The 16658-nt window shown below is 52.9% G+C and overlaps 1 protein-coding gene across 2 annotated transcripts in view; it reads left to right on the forward strand.

Annotated features, from left to right (window-relative positions):
• Positions 1-358: 358 nt before the first annotated feature.
• PRRX1 (paired related homeobox 1) overlaps positions 359-16658 on the forward strand; it is a 40663-nt gene continuing 24363 nt past the window's right edge. Inside the window, exon 1 of one of the 2 annotated variants that reach the window (XM_049809340.1) lies at positions 359-976. In XM_049809340.1, the coding sequence (XP_049665297.1) occupies positions 736-976 (241 nt within the window). In that variant the 5' untranslated portion in view covers positions 359-735. The remainder of the gene's footprint in view (positions 977-16658) is intronic. The other variant, XM_049809339.1, reaches the window with a different exon arrangement.

Consider the following 16658-nt stretch of genomic DNA (forward strand, 5'->3'; position numbering starts at 1 on the left):
CCCCGGGGAGGACTCCCCAGGGCTGCGCCCACCCTGCCCTCCAGCTGCAGCTCCGGCTGACAAGGGGGGGGGGGGTACGGGACACCCCCACGCCCCCTTTCCCCCTCCCAGCGAGCGCTCCTCCAGCCACCCCCCACGAGGACCTAATGAGCACGGCGCTGCCCACCCCCTGCCCGGCCCGGGGCAGGGGGGGTGGGGTGGGGTGCGTGTTTGGGGGTGGGGGTGCCGCTCCGGTGCCACGTCCCGGCGGGGCCCCGCGGGCCGCCCTCCCCCGGGTACCCGGCTCGGCCGGAGCTCCGCGGAGCCGCCCCCGCCGTTTGAAGTGCGGGGCGGAGGGGAGGGGAGGGCAGCGCAGGGGCGGAGGGAGGGGAGCCGCCGGCAGCGGAGGCGGAGGGACGGGGCGCACCCGCCCCAGCGGCCCCACAGCCACCCTGCGCCTCCCGGCCGGCGGCAGCTCCCCGCGCCGCCGCCCCGGCGCCCCGAGCCGGCCGCCGCCTCTCCCCTCCGGCATGTTTTAAGCCCGGCCTTGCCCGCTCCCCTTCGGGCTTCCCCTCCTGCCGTCGGGTCCCGTCCCGTTTCCCCGCTTTCGGTCCTTGCGCATCCCCCCCCCGCCCTCCTCCTCCTCCTCCTCCTCCTCCTCCTCCTCCTCCTCGAAGGGCCGGCGGCTGGGGGGGAGCGGGGGCGGTGGGCGCCCGGGGGGGGGGCGGCGAGGGCAGAAAAGCCCCGCTTGACGCCATGGCGTCCAGCTATGCCCACGCCATGGAGAGGCAGGCCCTGTTGCCCGCCCGCCTCGACGGCCCCGCCGGCCTGGACAATTTACAAGCCAAGAAGAACTTCTCCGTGAGTCACCTGCTGGACCTGGAAGAGGCGGGCGACATGGTGGCCGCCCAGGCGGACGAGGGCGGCGGAGAGCCCGGCCGGAGCTTGTTGGAGTCCCCCGGGCTGACCAGCGGCAGCGATACCCCGCAGCAGGACAGTAAGTGCGGGGACACCCCCCCCCCCCCCCCCCCCCAAACCTCCTTCCATCCCTCCCCGGGGCGAGGGGCCGCCGCGGCCGCTCCACGTGCGCCGCGCTCCGGGCCGGAACGGAGCGACCGGGGGAGCCGCGGCGGCCGCTGCCGGCCCCGGCGGGGGGGGTGGACGGGGACGACGGACTGACTCCCGCGGGGAAGCGGCCGGAGGAGCCGGCGGCCGGTCCCTGGGCCGGCTCGCCCCGCTCCCCGAGCCGGCTCGCCCCGCTCCCCGAGCCGGCCTTCCCCGCTGTGCCCCGTCCGGGGAGCCCGCGTCTGTCGTCGTCGTCGTCCCCCCGCCCTCGGCGGGGCCGGCACCCGGCGGCGTGCGAAAACGCTTGTTTTCCCCCAGCGGCGTCCCGGGAAGGGGGGGGGGGGGAGCGGCGGGCGGCTCTCGGCCGCCGTGCCGCGCTCGTCGGGTCCCGCGCCGCGCTGCTCCGTCTCCCTTCGGGGGACGCGGAGGAGGAGCCGGGCCGGGCAGGATCGGGCCGCAGGGCTGAGCCCCTTTTTCCATCGCCTGCCGGAGGGCTGAGCACGGGGGCTCGGCTGGACGGGACGGGGCGAGGCGCGGCAGGCGGCTCTGAGCCTCCCCTCCCTCCATCCATCCGCCCGTCGGAGCTGGGACCGGCGCCGTGGTTTGCGGGATACCGGGAAGCTGCTCGGGGCTCTGGATGGAGACCGGACGATTGTCCGACGAGCCGCCCGGAGCACGGCGGCTCGCAAACAGCCCGAGGGTGCGTGCGGAGCCGCCGATCCCCTCCTCCCCGAGCCCCGCTTCTCCCGGTGCGGGCCTGATGCAGGCCCGGCGGGCAGGGCAGGGCGCAGACCTGCCGCTGAACCGCCCGTCCTAACGGGTCCTCGCTTGGGAACGGCGAGTAGCCCCAAAACAACCGCCCCGCGGATGGATGGGCGCCGGCTTGCGCGGCGTTTTCCAAGCGCCTCCTGTTATTTTTCCAAGGGCAGCGCTGTCGGAAAGGGAGAGCCGCGGCGGAGCGGGGTGAGGTGGGTGTGCGGGGCCAGCAACCCCCTCACCCCCCCTTACCCTTCCTCTGCTTTCTATTAAAAAATATATATATCGCCGGCCGCAGGGACTGGTCGCGATTTTCGTTGCGGGTAAGGGCTGGTTGCGGCCGCCCCCGCCGTGTCTCCCGTGGAGTGGGCAGGGGCCGCGGCTGCGGACACGGGCTCGTTTCCCAGGGAGCCCCCCCCCCCCCCCCCCCCCCAGCCTGGGCCGGGGGGCTGCCCTGCGGCTGCCGGCGAAAAGCGGGGTAAAAAAACCCCCAACAAACAAAACAAAACTAACAAAAACCCAAACCAAACCAACAAACAAACAAACAAAAAACCCTGAAAAGCGAACGAAAATTGCAATTGCAGTTTTCGTTCGCTTTTCAGGTTTTGTTTGTTTTCCGCCGGCAGCTGGGAGCTGCCTCCGACCCTCTTTTTCCCCACGGATCCGACGTGGCTATCTCGGTATCCCGAAGGAAACCGGGCTGGGGAAAAGGGAGAGCCTTCCAAAAAAGCAGCCGCCCCTTACACTACCACCCGTGGGATCCCCGAGCTTAAACCCGGCAAGACATTTTCTCCGGGCGGGGAAGCATCACCCCGAGGTGGGTTTATTGCGGGAGGCGGTCGGGAAGGGAGCGACCGGTGGGTGGCTGCCGGAGCGGCTCCCTTCCCTCCCGGGGAGCCGGACCAGGGCGCTGGGAGATGGCTGTAAAAAATTTCCCTTCCCAGGACCCAGAAAAATGCAATTTCTGGCTCTAAAGGTATATATTTTAGCGGGGAAGGCAGTGATTGCTGCTCCCCCCCCCCCCGATTCAGCTCTCTGTGCCGCAGCACTGCGGCCGGAGAGTCTCTGAGATACTAACCAACAAGTTATATAGACAACTCTCTTTTTTCATTCTATTCCCCCCACCACCACCCCCAGTTTCGTTTATCATATTTTATTTAGACGAGATTTACTCCTGATGCTGCCCCTTGCCAACTGCTGAGCTCCGCAGAGCTTGCTTGGTCAGCCTGGAAAACAGGGGCTGTGTTTCCCCGATACCCACCCTGCTCTTGGGGCATGAAAAGCACCAAAAATCCCTGTCTTGAGGGTGTGTTTCCCAGCCAGCATTGCCAAGCAGGGACCAAACTACAGCTTCAAATAAATTAGAAGTTCTCTGAATGCTGTAAAAGTTTAATGCTGTTGCGGTGAATTAGAAAGTTTTAAAAGTATTCTAAAGTAAGCAAAAAAAAAAAAGGGGGGGGGGTAAATTCTCCCTGGTTTATTGGGCAGAGCTGTCATCTGGGCTTTCTGACTCTTTCACTGATGTGTTTAGCAGATCCCATGACTCTCCCTGCCTCAGTTTCCCCACCTATTGCATGTGTTTCGTGAAGTGTTTTGCAATCCATGCAGGAAGAGGACTGTGCTGGAGCTAGGCTACAGAAGCATGAGATTTTTTTGGTGAAAAATGAGAGCTGGTTTAGTGGAGAAGCTAACACAGGGCTCGGTTATTCTCCATGTTACTAAGGGAGAGAAGGTAAAAGCCGTTTGGAGAAATTGTGGAATGTCTCAAGAATACTAAAAATGTTCTTCCAACCGGGAGGAAAGTCAGGTAGTCTGTCAGTAATTTCTGTCCCAAACTAAAGTGAAAAGCCAAATTATTGGTGCTATTTTTGTCATCCAAAATTAAGGGAAAAACTCTGACACAGAATTGACAAAAGGTTTTATTTGGACATTTCAGATTGAAGGAACTGTTTTACCACTACTTCATTTGAAAGAGGATCAGAAGAAAATGTTTCTCTTATTAAAAAGAAAAAAAACCCCATCATCCCTGGGAGTAGCTGTGATTGTAATATTTACAGGGAGAACTGTCAGCGTATTAAGGAGCTGATTTTTCAGTGGCGTTGCGAAGCTGTCACTCTCGTTGACTTTAGTTCAACTTGTAGCTCAGAAAACCATACCCTAAAAGCTTACACGATTCACAGCAAACCTCCCTGCCTCTGCTGCTTAGCCAGGAAGACTTTGCAATCTGAGTTCCTCTTCATTGCAAAACCACCTGTTAAGATAGAACCGACTCTTGCTTTGGTTGCAGGGCTTGTGCTAACTCCAGCTAAAACTGGGATGAAAATGCGGGTCCCAGCTCAGCACAGGGGACCCCCTGAGCTTCCTAGCAAAGACAGTCGGCTCCTGTCACTCCCGTGCCCTTTGGGGGTGGCAGAAACCTGTTGGTGGCCTATGATTTTCTAGAGCTTGTAACTCTGAGTAGGGTTAATTCTCCAAATCCAGAGCTGGTAAGCTATTAGCTTGCTTTTTTTTTTTTTTTAATAAGTTGGCATTTTTGACTTCTGCTTTTTTTTTTGGTTGGTTTGTTTGAGTCTTGCTGTTGATGGCTCATAAAACGAAGCGGAGAAAGCGTGAGCAGCGAAAGAAAAATTGTTACGCTCAGATTTCTTTTGTGAGGAATGAATAAACCCCACTTTGGTCCAGTACGTGTACAAGTTCTGCATATTGGAGTTATTACTGTCCTGTAATTTCTCTTCAGTATAAAAGCGATGGCATCTTGGGTGCTGCACTTCTCTCCCAGCCTGGCAGATTATGTTAGGCTGTCAGGGCTGGTTCACGATTAGAGCTGGGGCAGAGGCTGCCTGCAGCCCCCCACGACTTCTTCTGTCTCCGCGGGCATCATGACCCCTCAGCACTGCTGCTCCTTCCCAAGGAAGCAGAAACCCTGCCGGGGTGGCCGGGAAGAGGTGAGTTTCTTTGCTCAGGCTGGGTCAAGCAGAGCAGCTGTGCTGGCTTCAGCCCCCTCTTCTCAGGCAGCGGGTTGAGAGCACGGGGAAGGGCTTTTTCAGCTGGCACGTTGTTTGGTGATGGATCTTGTTGCCGCAGGATTTTGCAGAGATCGGAAATAGAAATGGTTTCAAGAAAGGAGAAGACAAATTCAGGGAGGATTGAGGATGGTTCTTCGCTGCAGCAGTGTATGGAGGCGGCGTCCGGCTCAAGGAGCCGCGACTTGCGGAGACTGGAAGGATGAGCTGGGGCAGAGATCGCTGCGTTGATGCCTGGGTTTATACCTTCTGACTCCGTCATTACTGGCAGTCTGAGACAGGATCCTGAGCTGAAGCACCTTTGGTCTGCTCCCACATGGCTGTCCTTTATGCTTTAATTGCCTCTTTTTAATCAGAGCAAGTGAGGTTGCTGCAGGAGTAAAAATATTGAATTGTTTCTCTTGGTTTTTTTGCTGATCCTGAGGTTGTCTGCGGTATTGTGCCTCCCCACCCTTCACAAAACACCATACGCCTTCTTAAAAAGAGGTGGAAGAGCTCCGGCACTGCTTTGAAATGTGAAAAGCGATTTGGTGGGCTGCTGAGTTGCATGGAGGGTGAAGGGGAGAGGAAGCACCAGGGACAACTGCAGGGTTTTCTTTGCAAGCCTCTGCTTTATCTTGAAGTACTAAGTGGCTCTTTTGTTAGTAAAACACAGCCCTTATTCCCAGAAGATGCTGAGACTGTAGAGTGGGCATGTACGAAGAATAGAAAGAGGGGGGAAAAAATGCAGGGTAAATTGATTAAATCTAGCGACTATTTTCTTCCTCTCTTGTCCTGCATAGCTGATGGGCAAAGGGAGAGTCTGCGGGAAGCAGCTGGCTGCTGATGTCCACAGGTTACACACGGGTGACCGAGGGAAACCCACCGGTGCCTTTAACCCCGCGGGCAGCAGGGAGCTTCTTTACAAGGTGCTGCCAAGAAAGACTTTCCAGAACCAATCCTCCTCTTCCAGCGGCTGGAAAAATTGAGGATCAGATCAATATTATTTTTAAGGCACTTGTTGTTTACGTTATCTGCATGAAAAATACAACAGCTTGCTTTTTCTTGCCGGAGTAATCTTGACGCGTGCCAGTTGTACCGCGCGTATCCTAGAGGCTTCTCGCAAAGAGTGAATGGTGTTCACTTGAGTAAAGGTGGAATAACAGATACCTAACACAGAGCAGTTGTTAAGTTTGATTAACTTTTTTCCATTTATGTTCCTTGGACATACCTATTTAATTTCATTCTCAGGCTGGCTGGTACACGGTTATTCCAGCAAGTATCTCAGTGCTGGATTTTTTTCTTACATCCCTGAATCCTACAGTTTGAAGCGGGAAAACCTTTTGTGTTTTTCATGTAACTTTCTAGAGCTTCTGGATGCAGACAAAAGATGGAAATGTGACTCTGTCACAAGCAGAGTCTTAAAAAAATAAAAAACTAAAGGCACCAAAAAGCAAACAAAAATGGGCAATGTACCGTTACTAACAAATTTTAAAAAGCCATGTGAATTTGAAGGAGGGAGCTGACTCAGTTTGCAAGTGCTGGCCGTGCTCCCCTCCTTTTGGTGGGCGAAACTAGACTTTTATTTGTTTGTGAATTTCACTTTTTTTGATCATAATCAGTTTTGCTTCCTGGTTCTCATGGTCTCATAATTTGCTGATGGTATTTGTGTTTTCAATCCATCCACACAAAGCTTCCAACTTTTTAATTTGAAAAAGATTTTGCTGAAGGTTTTTACTGTTTTCTCCCCCCCCCCCGCCCCCCCGCCAAATGTAATGAAAACACTTCCATGAAAATTACATTTTGAAATCTCTCGTAAAACTTAAAGGCTTGGTCTAAACTGCTAGAACACTTTTAATGAACATCAGCTTTCTGTCATCTGCACCGAGTTTCCACTACTAGCCAGTCTATTTTCCATCTTTTTGATGATGTATAAAGCAGTGATCGCATGGGAAAATATTATCTCAGGGTTAATTTGTGCAATCCTTACTCACAGAAGTCATTGCATGCAATTCAATGGGCCGCTTATATGTATGCCAATTGATGAATATTAGCATTTAAAGACTTGACCAGCAGCCTTGAGTCATGCAAAAAACTTTTTTTTTTTTTGGCCGGTGGAATATTTCTGTGCAGGCATTAAACAGTTTTGCTGTCTGCATTCAGGGGCATGATCCTTTTGCCTGTCAGCAGAGGTGCAGCATGCATCAAAATATGCAATGTTAGGAAGCGTGGAAAGAAAGAGCAAGAGCATGAACAGAGTATAGGCAGGAGGGGCTGGGAAAGTCGAGTGTTTGATGAGGCAGACACAGAATTACAGGACTGTAATTCCTGTGAGGATATATTCTTCTTTTTTTCTCTCCTTGGTAACTGAGTTTGCTCCCATGGTTTTTGACATCACCAGAATGGCTTGATGGGATTATAGGTGTTTATTCCTGGTTGTAAGTTGTTTATGATATATTTAATCGTTTTTGAAACCCATATTAAATAGCCCTTAGGGAGCTGTGCTCCTGCTGGGCCTCCGTTGCATAATGAAGTACATCACGAGTATTTACCAAGTGTCACAATATTCCAGACTTGGGCCTCTGTTTCTGGGGAGGATGAATCACTGCATTGCTGGTTCCCCACCCTACTCGTCTGTCCTAAAGGAGGCTTGGATTTTGGGGCGGAATACGGGGATGTGAAGTGGGAATCATCACAGCCTGGCTGGAGGATCTGTTGTCCAAGGCTCTGGTCTCACTTTCTGTTTGAACTGTACTCGTGGCTTTATGCGCAGGGCACAGAAAGGTTTCAACTTGTCCTGGGGTGGTGGAGCACAGGGCATAGTTTTTTAGTCTGTTTCCCTCAAGAAAAACCTGTTGTATGGTTGCCGCCATGGGAAATATCTTCTGAACCCGCTGGCTGCTCTGGTGGGAGAGCAGACAGCTCAAAGGGGTGTGAAATCCCAGGGGGGTTTAGGACAGTCCGGTGGGGTGCGGAGAAGGATGCTAGCAGTGCCTCCCCCTGAGGGGGTCATGCAGCATAAATTCAACCCCTCTCTAGCCCCTGGAGAGTCTCTGGAGACTCTGCGTTATTATGGACTGTGTCAGTGGAAGCTCACACGTGTGTAGACGCAGGTGCCACCAGCCCTGTGGCCTGGGTCTGTAGGGGTTTGTCCTTGGTCACCCCGTGTTGTGACTGCAGCGCTCTTACAGCCAGGGGACCAAGGGTCCTCCAGGGCAGTCCTGCGGTTCTTACCCCTAGATTTGCTGGCCCTGCTCACGTTTGTCATTCCTGCATTGACCTGTACACGCGTGGTATGTACCTAACCTGCCGTTTCCTCTTCTGCACTCTTTCTGCTGGACCCGGCTGGTTTCTACTGTGTAGTCCCAGAAGGTGCTGTGAGGTGGGAACGGGAGCTCAGCAGAGGTGCACTACGTGTCTGCTGGGACTGTGGTGGCATAATTTTGAGAGAAGCTTCTTTCAAATGAGAACATCTGGAGGATGCTGGTTGGGAAGGGAAGGGAGCAGTGGTGCCGAAGCTGAGGGCTGAGGGCCACCTCCCGCAATGGAAAGCCTGGCATCTGCAAGGATGAGTCTGCGAAGGCCAAAGCTGGGAAGAGAGGCCTGATGAGCAAGCCAGGGAGCATCTATTTCAGCTTACATAGCTTTCTGGGCTCCTCTTTCACCTCCAGAGGCTGAGAAAAGGTTACGCCAGTGTTTAAAGCACTGTCCCAGACAGTCTGGATTTGTCGTGCCCGTAAGAAGTGAACATTTGCATTGGGGTGGCAGCCCGGGACGTCCTGGTGCCTTGTGTTCCTGGAAGGGAAGGTTAGAAGAGAGGTGAGGGGAGCCAGCTGTGCTGTTAACAAGTCACTACATCCTATTGCAGCATCCAGTTCATATTCCACCCAAAATTTCCCCCATTTCTGGCTAGAGAAATTTTCCTACAGGAGAAACTCCAGCCAGTCAGCGAGACTGCTGGGCAGGGCAAACGTCCAAAGAGCCGCTCAGTATCTGGCTAGGACCCTCTCCACGTCTTGATGAGCTGCTCAGGCAGCAAAACTGCTGTTGCACCGAGAGCTGGAATTCATCAGGAGCGTGGGGACATTGCTTCCTGCTCTGAGTCTACCAGCAGATGAACTTCTCTTGTGGCCTCCTTGACCAAAGTAAAACCAAAGTTATCCGTGGCCCGGTACGTCTGGGGCAAGATAAAATTGCCAGCAGCAGCCGCTGAGTGGGCGGGCTTGGAGAAGGAAAATGGCATCCAGCTCTGAAGGGGACACTGGGAACAAAACGGGGTGCCTGGGGGTTTTGGAGCAGGGTGGGTGGCTGCAGAAGGCAGCATCCAAGTAGCTTCCAGCCCTCTCTTGTAGCCAGTGCAGGTGCTGGACCGGTGTAGGTGCTGGACCAGTGAAGGTTGGGTAGGTTTTGAACCCACGGAGACCTTTAGTAGTCTGCTGTTTGCTCTCGGTTTTGTTGTGTGTGTGGCTGCTGAATGAGTGGTGGGTGGGTTGCGCTGAGCTGCAGGTGGTGTGCTGGTGAAGCTGTGAAGACCTGCTCAGTGCTTCTGGAAATCATCCTGTTTTCTGGAAGTGTTCCTAATAGGACCCACATTTGAAAAAAAAATCATGCTTGCAGCTTTCAAAGGGCCATCACTTCTCGGCATCGGCTCAGCAGAGTCAGGGCTCTGTGGGGATGGATTGGACTTCGGTAGGGAAAAGTGCCTGAGCTGTAACAGTGAAAACAGAGTGTTAATGCTCTGGGCCTGGTGCTGCAGAAAGGGCTGCCCTTGCCGGTGGCTCTGCAGGCAGCTCCTGTCCCTATGAAGTCTGGGCTGGTTTCACGTAAAACTTTACAGCACTCTCCCAACCCCATGGCTTGAAATGCCGGTAACACTTTGTACTCGTTATCCTTCTGCATCCTGCGCAGTGTTGCATTTCCTCGTGGATCAAAGGTACAGAACGGAGGTTTGTGAATCCAGCACCGAGTTCCTGCTTGGGATGGATGTCTCCCATGCTGGCAGTGCTGGAGAAAGCTGGTGACAAGTCTGTGTCACTTTCCTATCCCCTTCCATTTGGCACTGGGAAGGCTGTCTCTAGACATGATCTGGTAGCGCAGCCTGACCGGTCTTGAGTGCTTGAGGTTGTCAGAGCAAATGTATTGGTGATTTTGCAGTGAGAGAGAGAAAAAAAGCTTTCAAGACCAATCCAGAGCCAAGTTCTGCATCCTGTTGCCTTCACTCTGAGTGCTGACGGGAGTCTATACCTTTCTGTGGATCAGAGCTGGGGAGCTAGGGTGGTGGTGGAAACACAGGTCTGGATTTTATGCACACATACAAGGCAGCCTGCTGGGGAGGACATTTGTCTGCTCCACGTGTTCCCCAGGCAGTGTAGGGCCACTCCGCCTGGGGGTGCCGCAGGGCAGGGTTTGTAGAGTGCAGCGTTTGCTGGTACTGGGAGCAGCCTACCCAGAGAAGGCTTGCACCCAAAATCTAAATTGAAACAGTAGGGCTTTTATTCCTTCAAACATCAGTTGAGATGGCCTAGTAGGATGACCCAGCCTGTCTTTTGTTGCTCCAGAATGCCTTTGTGCCTTGGCCACAGAGTCTTGAGGTCTTTTTTTTCTGTATACTTGCTGCCATAACTTGACCAAGTTCACCTCACCATGCCTCAGTTTTCCTACCCATATAACTGGGTACAATCCTGGACCCTAATTAGGGGCTTTGAAATCTGCTGGATGTGTGTTATAGAAGAGCTTGGCTTTAACAGTGATTTGGGAAGATTCTCCTCCCTCTGCATGGCCCCCAGCAAATTGCTATTTCATCTGCCTCTGTCTCTGGAATCAGCCACCTTCCATGTTAATTAACTGATTAGCATTGAGGAGATCCCTTTCCATGGACTGGAGCAGCTTACAGCAAGTTTGTTCCTGCAGGGAACCCACCTTCTGCCCAGGTGTACCTGAGGGCACCCCATGCCCTTGGGGTGAGTTGTGTTTGCTGTGTGAACCTGTCCGTGGAGTTAAAAGGTTTTCGGTGGCAGATTTTTGCATGCAGACTTGGATCTTCTGAACATCTTGAGGTGCTTGGGCTCTCCACAAACCCAAAGGATGCGAAGAGTGGCACGTGCCGGTCAGCTGGAAGGTCCCTGGAGCATTTGGCGGCAGGCAGTGAAATTCCCAGCGGCTGGTTGGGATGGTCGCGCTCTTTTTCTTGGCTATAGTCTCGTCTTGAAGATTTGGCCAAAAAGATCTTTACTTACAGTTTGTTTCATTTGGACAACTGCTGATACGTCTCATGGAAACTAGGGGAATAAGTGCTCACAGGGAATAAGTGCTTGCGACGCATTGCTTGTTTGTGATTTGTTTTTCATTGTTTCTCCTTAAAAAAAAAAATCAGCTAATCAGTAAAAAGAAACAATCACCTGTGATTTAGGAGAGGGATCTCTCGTTGTAAATAATAAATTAGTGTCAGGAGACCAGGCAGACAGAATGCTTGATGAATATCCTGCAGGCTGAAAGTTGTTTATCAAGCCTGTTTGAAGACTTATGACTAACAAGCTCATTTACAGAGTTTGGAGTCTGTTCATGAACCGTTCTCCAGCTGGGAGGATGTGGGAATCATCAGAAAATGTATTCACAAGTTACTCGATCATTTAAAAAAACGATCAAACAAACAAAGACTGGTTTTTGGAAGGGAACTGTAAATTCCTCCTCCCCCCCCACTGGGTTTTCTGAGGCATTCCCCTTAGGAAAATGAGGGGCCTGGAGAAGAATGAAGAACCCCACGTCGCTCGCTAATGACCTATTTTGGTGCTAACCCTTCCTCTGAATGCCCCACCACCAGCCAAGCCCTCCAGCTGCGGGAGAGCTGGTCCCCCATGGGATGTGCTCTGCGAGGTCCGGTCACGGGCACCCGATGGGATGGATCTGTCTCGTCTCCACCGGTGGTTCCCAGTGGGGAAATTGGGCTTGCTGGGGGAAGTGGCTGCTCTCGTTCCTCTGGAGGGCTTACAGAGCAGATCTCCCCTACGTCACAGCCCAGTGCGTTTCTGCATGGTGTCCTGTAAAGGAGGGCAGCATGGGAGCCACTGGTGTCAACCTGCTGTCTATAAAGGGGGATGAATTCGGCATAAGGAGCTTATGCTAGAGCGCTGTGGCTCCATGCCCTTCGCAAATCTGCTCGCCTGGCCTTGAACCAACTCTTCTGCTCAAGGCAAAACACCGCATCTTTATGAGGAGAGGCAGATGTTTTTCACCCCCTGCATCTCCTGCAGTTCTGCATTGTTTGTGGAGTGTCCTCTTGTTGTGCTTGGCCATGGAGAGGGCTCCAGGTGGGCTCTGCTTGGGCATGCTGCATGTCGAGGAAGACGTGAACCAGATCAAAAAAAGTCTGGAGAAGAAAAGCAGTAAGGAGAGCTCCAGCATCCAGTTTAGGAGGAAAGAAGAGGTACTTAAGCTCAAGAAGAGGAGGGTATAAACTGATCTCCGAGCCCACCTACTTCTGGTGCAGCAAGGGAGATGTAAGTAAGGCAGTGGGGAAATCCTCCCAGGCCTAGTGAAGGTAGGGAAACCCTGGAAGAGATGGTGTGAGGATGCTGTGGAGACCCCAAGCACAGATCTGATAAACAAACGTGTAAAGGAATAAACAGGGTAGAGCCGGTCCTGCCTTGGGAAAGGAGTAAGAGGGGTCTCTTGGACATCCTTTCCCCAAGTTTCAGTGACTGCATGACTTTAGTGGGAATGTGCCTGTATGCTTAACCCTGTGTTTCATCTGTCCTAGCCAGCGCAATGATGCTGCCTCCAATTTTCCCCCACTTTCCAAGCAGGTTGCTGTGCTGTGCTCAACTGGGGCGCCTGTGGGGCAAGAGGGACCTAGCCAGCTGAGGGAAAGCATGTGGATGGGGAAGGGACACGCTCGCTGGGGGTGACCCGCTGCTGGGAAACCAGGCAACAGATTTCCTAGACATGCCTTTTGGCTTGGGCATTGTGGGCTGGGAGCAGCTGGTGTGATAGAAAAGATAAAATAGTATGTGATTAGCAAGAAAACACCCCGAAAAGCTGCCCTTCATCAATCTGGGCAGGCTCGTGTCTGCCATCGTGAGTGCCGTGTGCTTCTCCGGCCAGAGATAGTGTGTGTCTCTGGAGGAGGTTGCAGCAAGCGAAGACGACTCCTTGTTCTCGGGAGGGTCAGAGCACTGTGCAGAGTGGGGTGCCAAATCCTGATTTTGTCGCCAGCAGTGATGCCAGGCTCCCCATTTTGCTGGTCCCACTTGCTACGTGCACGGCGCTGCTCTCCAGGCATCCTCGGAAGGGCTTCTCTCTCTGCTGTGCTTCCCCGGTCTCTGCTCCGAGTGGGAGCACTTTTACTCGTGTGACATACTGCTGTCCCTCTCAGGCCATGCAATGCTGAGAGTCATTCCAGACACTTGTGATGATGGATTTGAGTCCCTGTTTCTTTGACTCAAGGAAGAGGGGTTTTTTTGTTTGTTTGTTTTTTTTCCTCTTTAATCCATCAGAGAAAGGTAGAATGAGAGCCAGTGGCTGGGAGCAAAAGCCAGACGTGCATTCAAAGGAGGTGGAAAACATGCAATTTTTAACTGCGAGATGTTATGTAATCCTTAGAAATAACTCTGAAGGAGAGTGTTGGCTTCATCCATCCATGAATGTCTGGAAGCCCTTTTGGAAGAGCTGCTTTTATCAGCCGTGAGTTATTGGTCTCCCTAGCGGGGTAACTGGGTGAAATGCTATGGCTGGGTCTCGCACAGAAACCGGCAAACTGAAGAGCTCGGCTCTTTCTGTGGGATGGATGGATGCGCTGCAGCATTCCTGCACAATTCGATGTCAGGGCTAGTCCTGCCAGGAAATTGGATCACAGGACCAGATGGAGAATGCAGATCCACTCGGTGCAGTCTGTTTACAGGTTTGAACCAAAACATAGTGAGAAACACAAAAGAAAAGCAATGTCCTCATCTCTGATCGTAACTCAGGCCCTTATGTGAACCAGCTGCCACACTCATTTATAGGACAATCCCCTCTTCAAAATCCCACTGTTAGGAGTAACAGAGATAGGAAGGCCTCTGCAGAGCTACAAAGGGTGAATATCAGACACACAAATAGCCCAATTCACGCTCGTATTTCGGGACCTCTTCTGAGTTTACTGCGGCTCTGAAGAAAACAGGCTGTTGCATGAGATTTCTGGTATTTCTGGCCAGCTTGAGAGTCTGCGAACGGTGTCTCTTGTAATCGCAACCCTGTCGGCTTTGGGTAAAATGAGGAAAACAGGGAGAGCTGCAAATCTAATCAAAGATGAGGAGGGGGATAAACGTGCTCAGCTTCCTCATGGGACAGAGGGGCTCCGAATCGGTAGGGTGGGCTCCCTGGGAAGGTCAGAGATGGCTGTGCCGGCCTGGCACCAAGGAAGGGGAGCAAAAGGGTTTGCAGGGCCGCAACAGTCAGAGCCATTCGCCGCCTGCGTCTGCACTCCATTTTGCATTCATTTGTTGCCAGCCGGGAATGAGCCTGCTAAACCAGGAGTGGCCAAAGAGCCACAGAAAGGTGGCTCCCCCAGGAGCGTTTATAGCACGAAACCCTCCTGGCTGGTCCTCTGCTCCACTGCCGAGCTCATGGGGACAGGAGCCTTTCTCCATCCTGCCAGGCTGGGCATTTCCCAGCACCGATGCGCAGTGCTCGCGGCCGCGTGTTCATGGACACGCTGTTGGCCAAGGAGGATGGAGGCGTGGAGTTTCCCAATGCACTTCGTTCCTAGAAGGGATGTTAAGTAAAAAATGTGCCGAGAAATGTTTTGGCAAATGGTTTGGAGGAATTACACTTTCCTTCAGTATGATTAATAATGGGGATGGGGGGAAAAGATCAAAATAATCAAACTCCTCTTAAAACTTTGCTGGGCTAGCCACATTGAGAACAGTCTGGGTGTGAAAACTCAGAAGGTCTCTGAATTTGTCCCAGATTGACTCCAGGCAGGATTCAAGCTTCTGAAAAAATCCTGGCACATGAAACCCCCTCCAGGAAGAGCCGTGGCCATGGCTCCAGGGCGTTTGGCGTCACTGCACAGTGCTCAGATACACCTTGTCGTACTTCACAGCCGAGGGTACTGGGGGAAGTCCTGTCTGCACTGCAGAGAGCATCCCTGGAGACCACCATCATCTTTGCCCAGGTCTTTCTTCTGAAAACGTGGCTATCCACTGCCACTATCAGGAGGTACTACAAGGCACAGATGTGAGTAGCGTCATCCTAAACTGGCTGTGACATGGCTGGATTTTGCTGCAGGCTGTGCACTGGCTGTTAATCCTGCTTTAGGGCAGCCTCTCTGTAAAGAGAAAAACTCTTGTATGCCTGGCGTGCAAAAGAGAGGCAAGTACCTCCTGGGGGAGATGCCTACCCTGACCCAAGCTGGTCCTGTTGCTTGTTTTGAGAGAGTTGAGAGGGTGCTCAACCCACTGGGGACAAGGATGTTGTCATTAGCTAATAGCTGAAGCTGCTTGGGAAGAAGTACTAGACTTTCCTTTAACAATGTCAACAGTCACGACAACTAAAGAAAAGGTCACCTTCCTACCTAGAACTGTAGCCAGGCACTTCTCAGGTGAATTGCTTCAACATTGAGAAATGCCAATTCTGTTCAACTGCAGCAGGCAGGAAAGTTCTGTTGGCTCCAGCTGGAGGGGGGAAACCTCCTCCAAATTAAAGCAATTATGGAGAAAGCAGATGTTTTGGGTAAATACTTCAATATTGCTTTTTATTGAAAAGCAGCATCTATGTTGGGGGGGGGGGGGGGGGGGAGAAGATTTTTATAAGCCTTAAAATGGAAAGAAACCACTTCGTTTGACTTTTTTTTTTTTATTCTCCTCAATTTGTTTGCTAAAACTTTTAGAAGACCTGTTAGAGGTCAGCTCCAAACAAGCTTTTAAAGTAGAGAGCCGAAAGCCATCAGTTGCTGCCAGTGCCTGGTGTTTGCGAAGTGATGTCCGGGGAAGATTTGGGGAGATGCAGAGGGGCTTTTCTGTTATTCTGGTGCCATCTACTGGTCCAAGCCCACAGAAAGGTCTGTGGCAGCGGGAAACGGGAGGGAAACACGAGTGGACAGTGTGGTGTGGCCAGGGTCCCGCAGGAGCGTGGGCTGCTCACCCTCCCTACGCAGGGCACACGGATGCGGTTGGTGCTGCATGCCCCTTCGCCTCGGTCTCTGCTTTCTCCTGCTTTAATAGTTAAAAAGCCTGGTGCAGCTGTACTGAAACCTGGGGCTTGGGCTGCTCGGTCTGAGCCCTGGGCTTTTCTAGCTCTGGCCTTGCCAGGAAAAGCGAGGGGAGGTGATGTGAAGGAGGCAGCCGTCGGTGATGATGCTTCTGCCGCTGTGCACCTCCAGGTTGGGATGTCCATGGAGCAATCAGGGCTGAGCTCTGCTGGGATTTCCTTTCGCTTTGTCAGAGCAGTGACGTGCTCTTGTCAGGGCTCTCGGGTGTCTTGTAAGAGCTTAGGTTCGCCCGCTGCCGGCATTAATAATGCCTCTTTCCTTTTACCGAGGCACCAGGTTTTCAAGAAAATTGTAGGAGCTGAATTATTGTCACAGTTCCTGTTCAAATTGTCAAATTGTGGTCGAAATTGGCCGACAACTAAAAAACTGCTGGGGGATCAGAGGCAAAGAGCATGTCTCGTTGTAAGCAGTTTCTTTGGAAAGTCAGTTGAAACCAGCTGAGGAAGCTGGGCCACCCTTTTGGAAGGCATCTCCAAGGGGTTCGGTGCCCAGAGCAGCCCATCCAAGGACACAGTCTCTTCTCCGGGTACCCAGCTCTCGCAGGAGGCTGGTGGGAGCTCTGCCGCAGGGTTTCTCCTCCGTCCCTGCCTCTCTTCTGCCACACGTTGCAC

Source organism: Accipiter gentilis, chromosome 8 (assembly GCF_929443795.1).
Source record: "Accipiter gentilis chromosome 8, bAccGen1.1, whole genome shotgun sequence".
Taxonomy (NCBI): Eukaryota; Metazoa; Chordata; class Aves; order Accipitriformes; family Accipitridae; genus Astur; species Astur gentilis.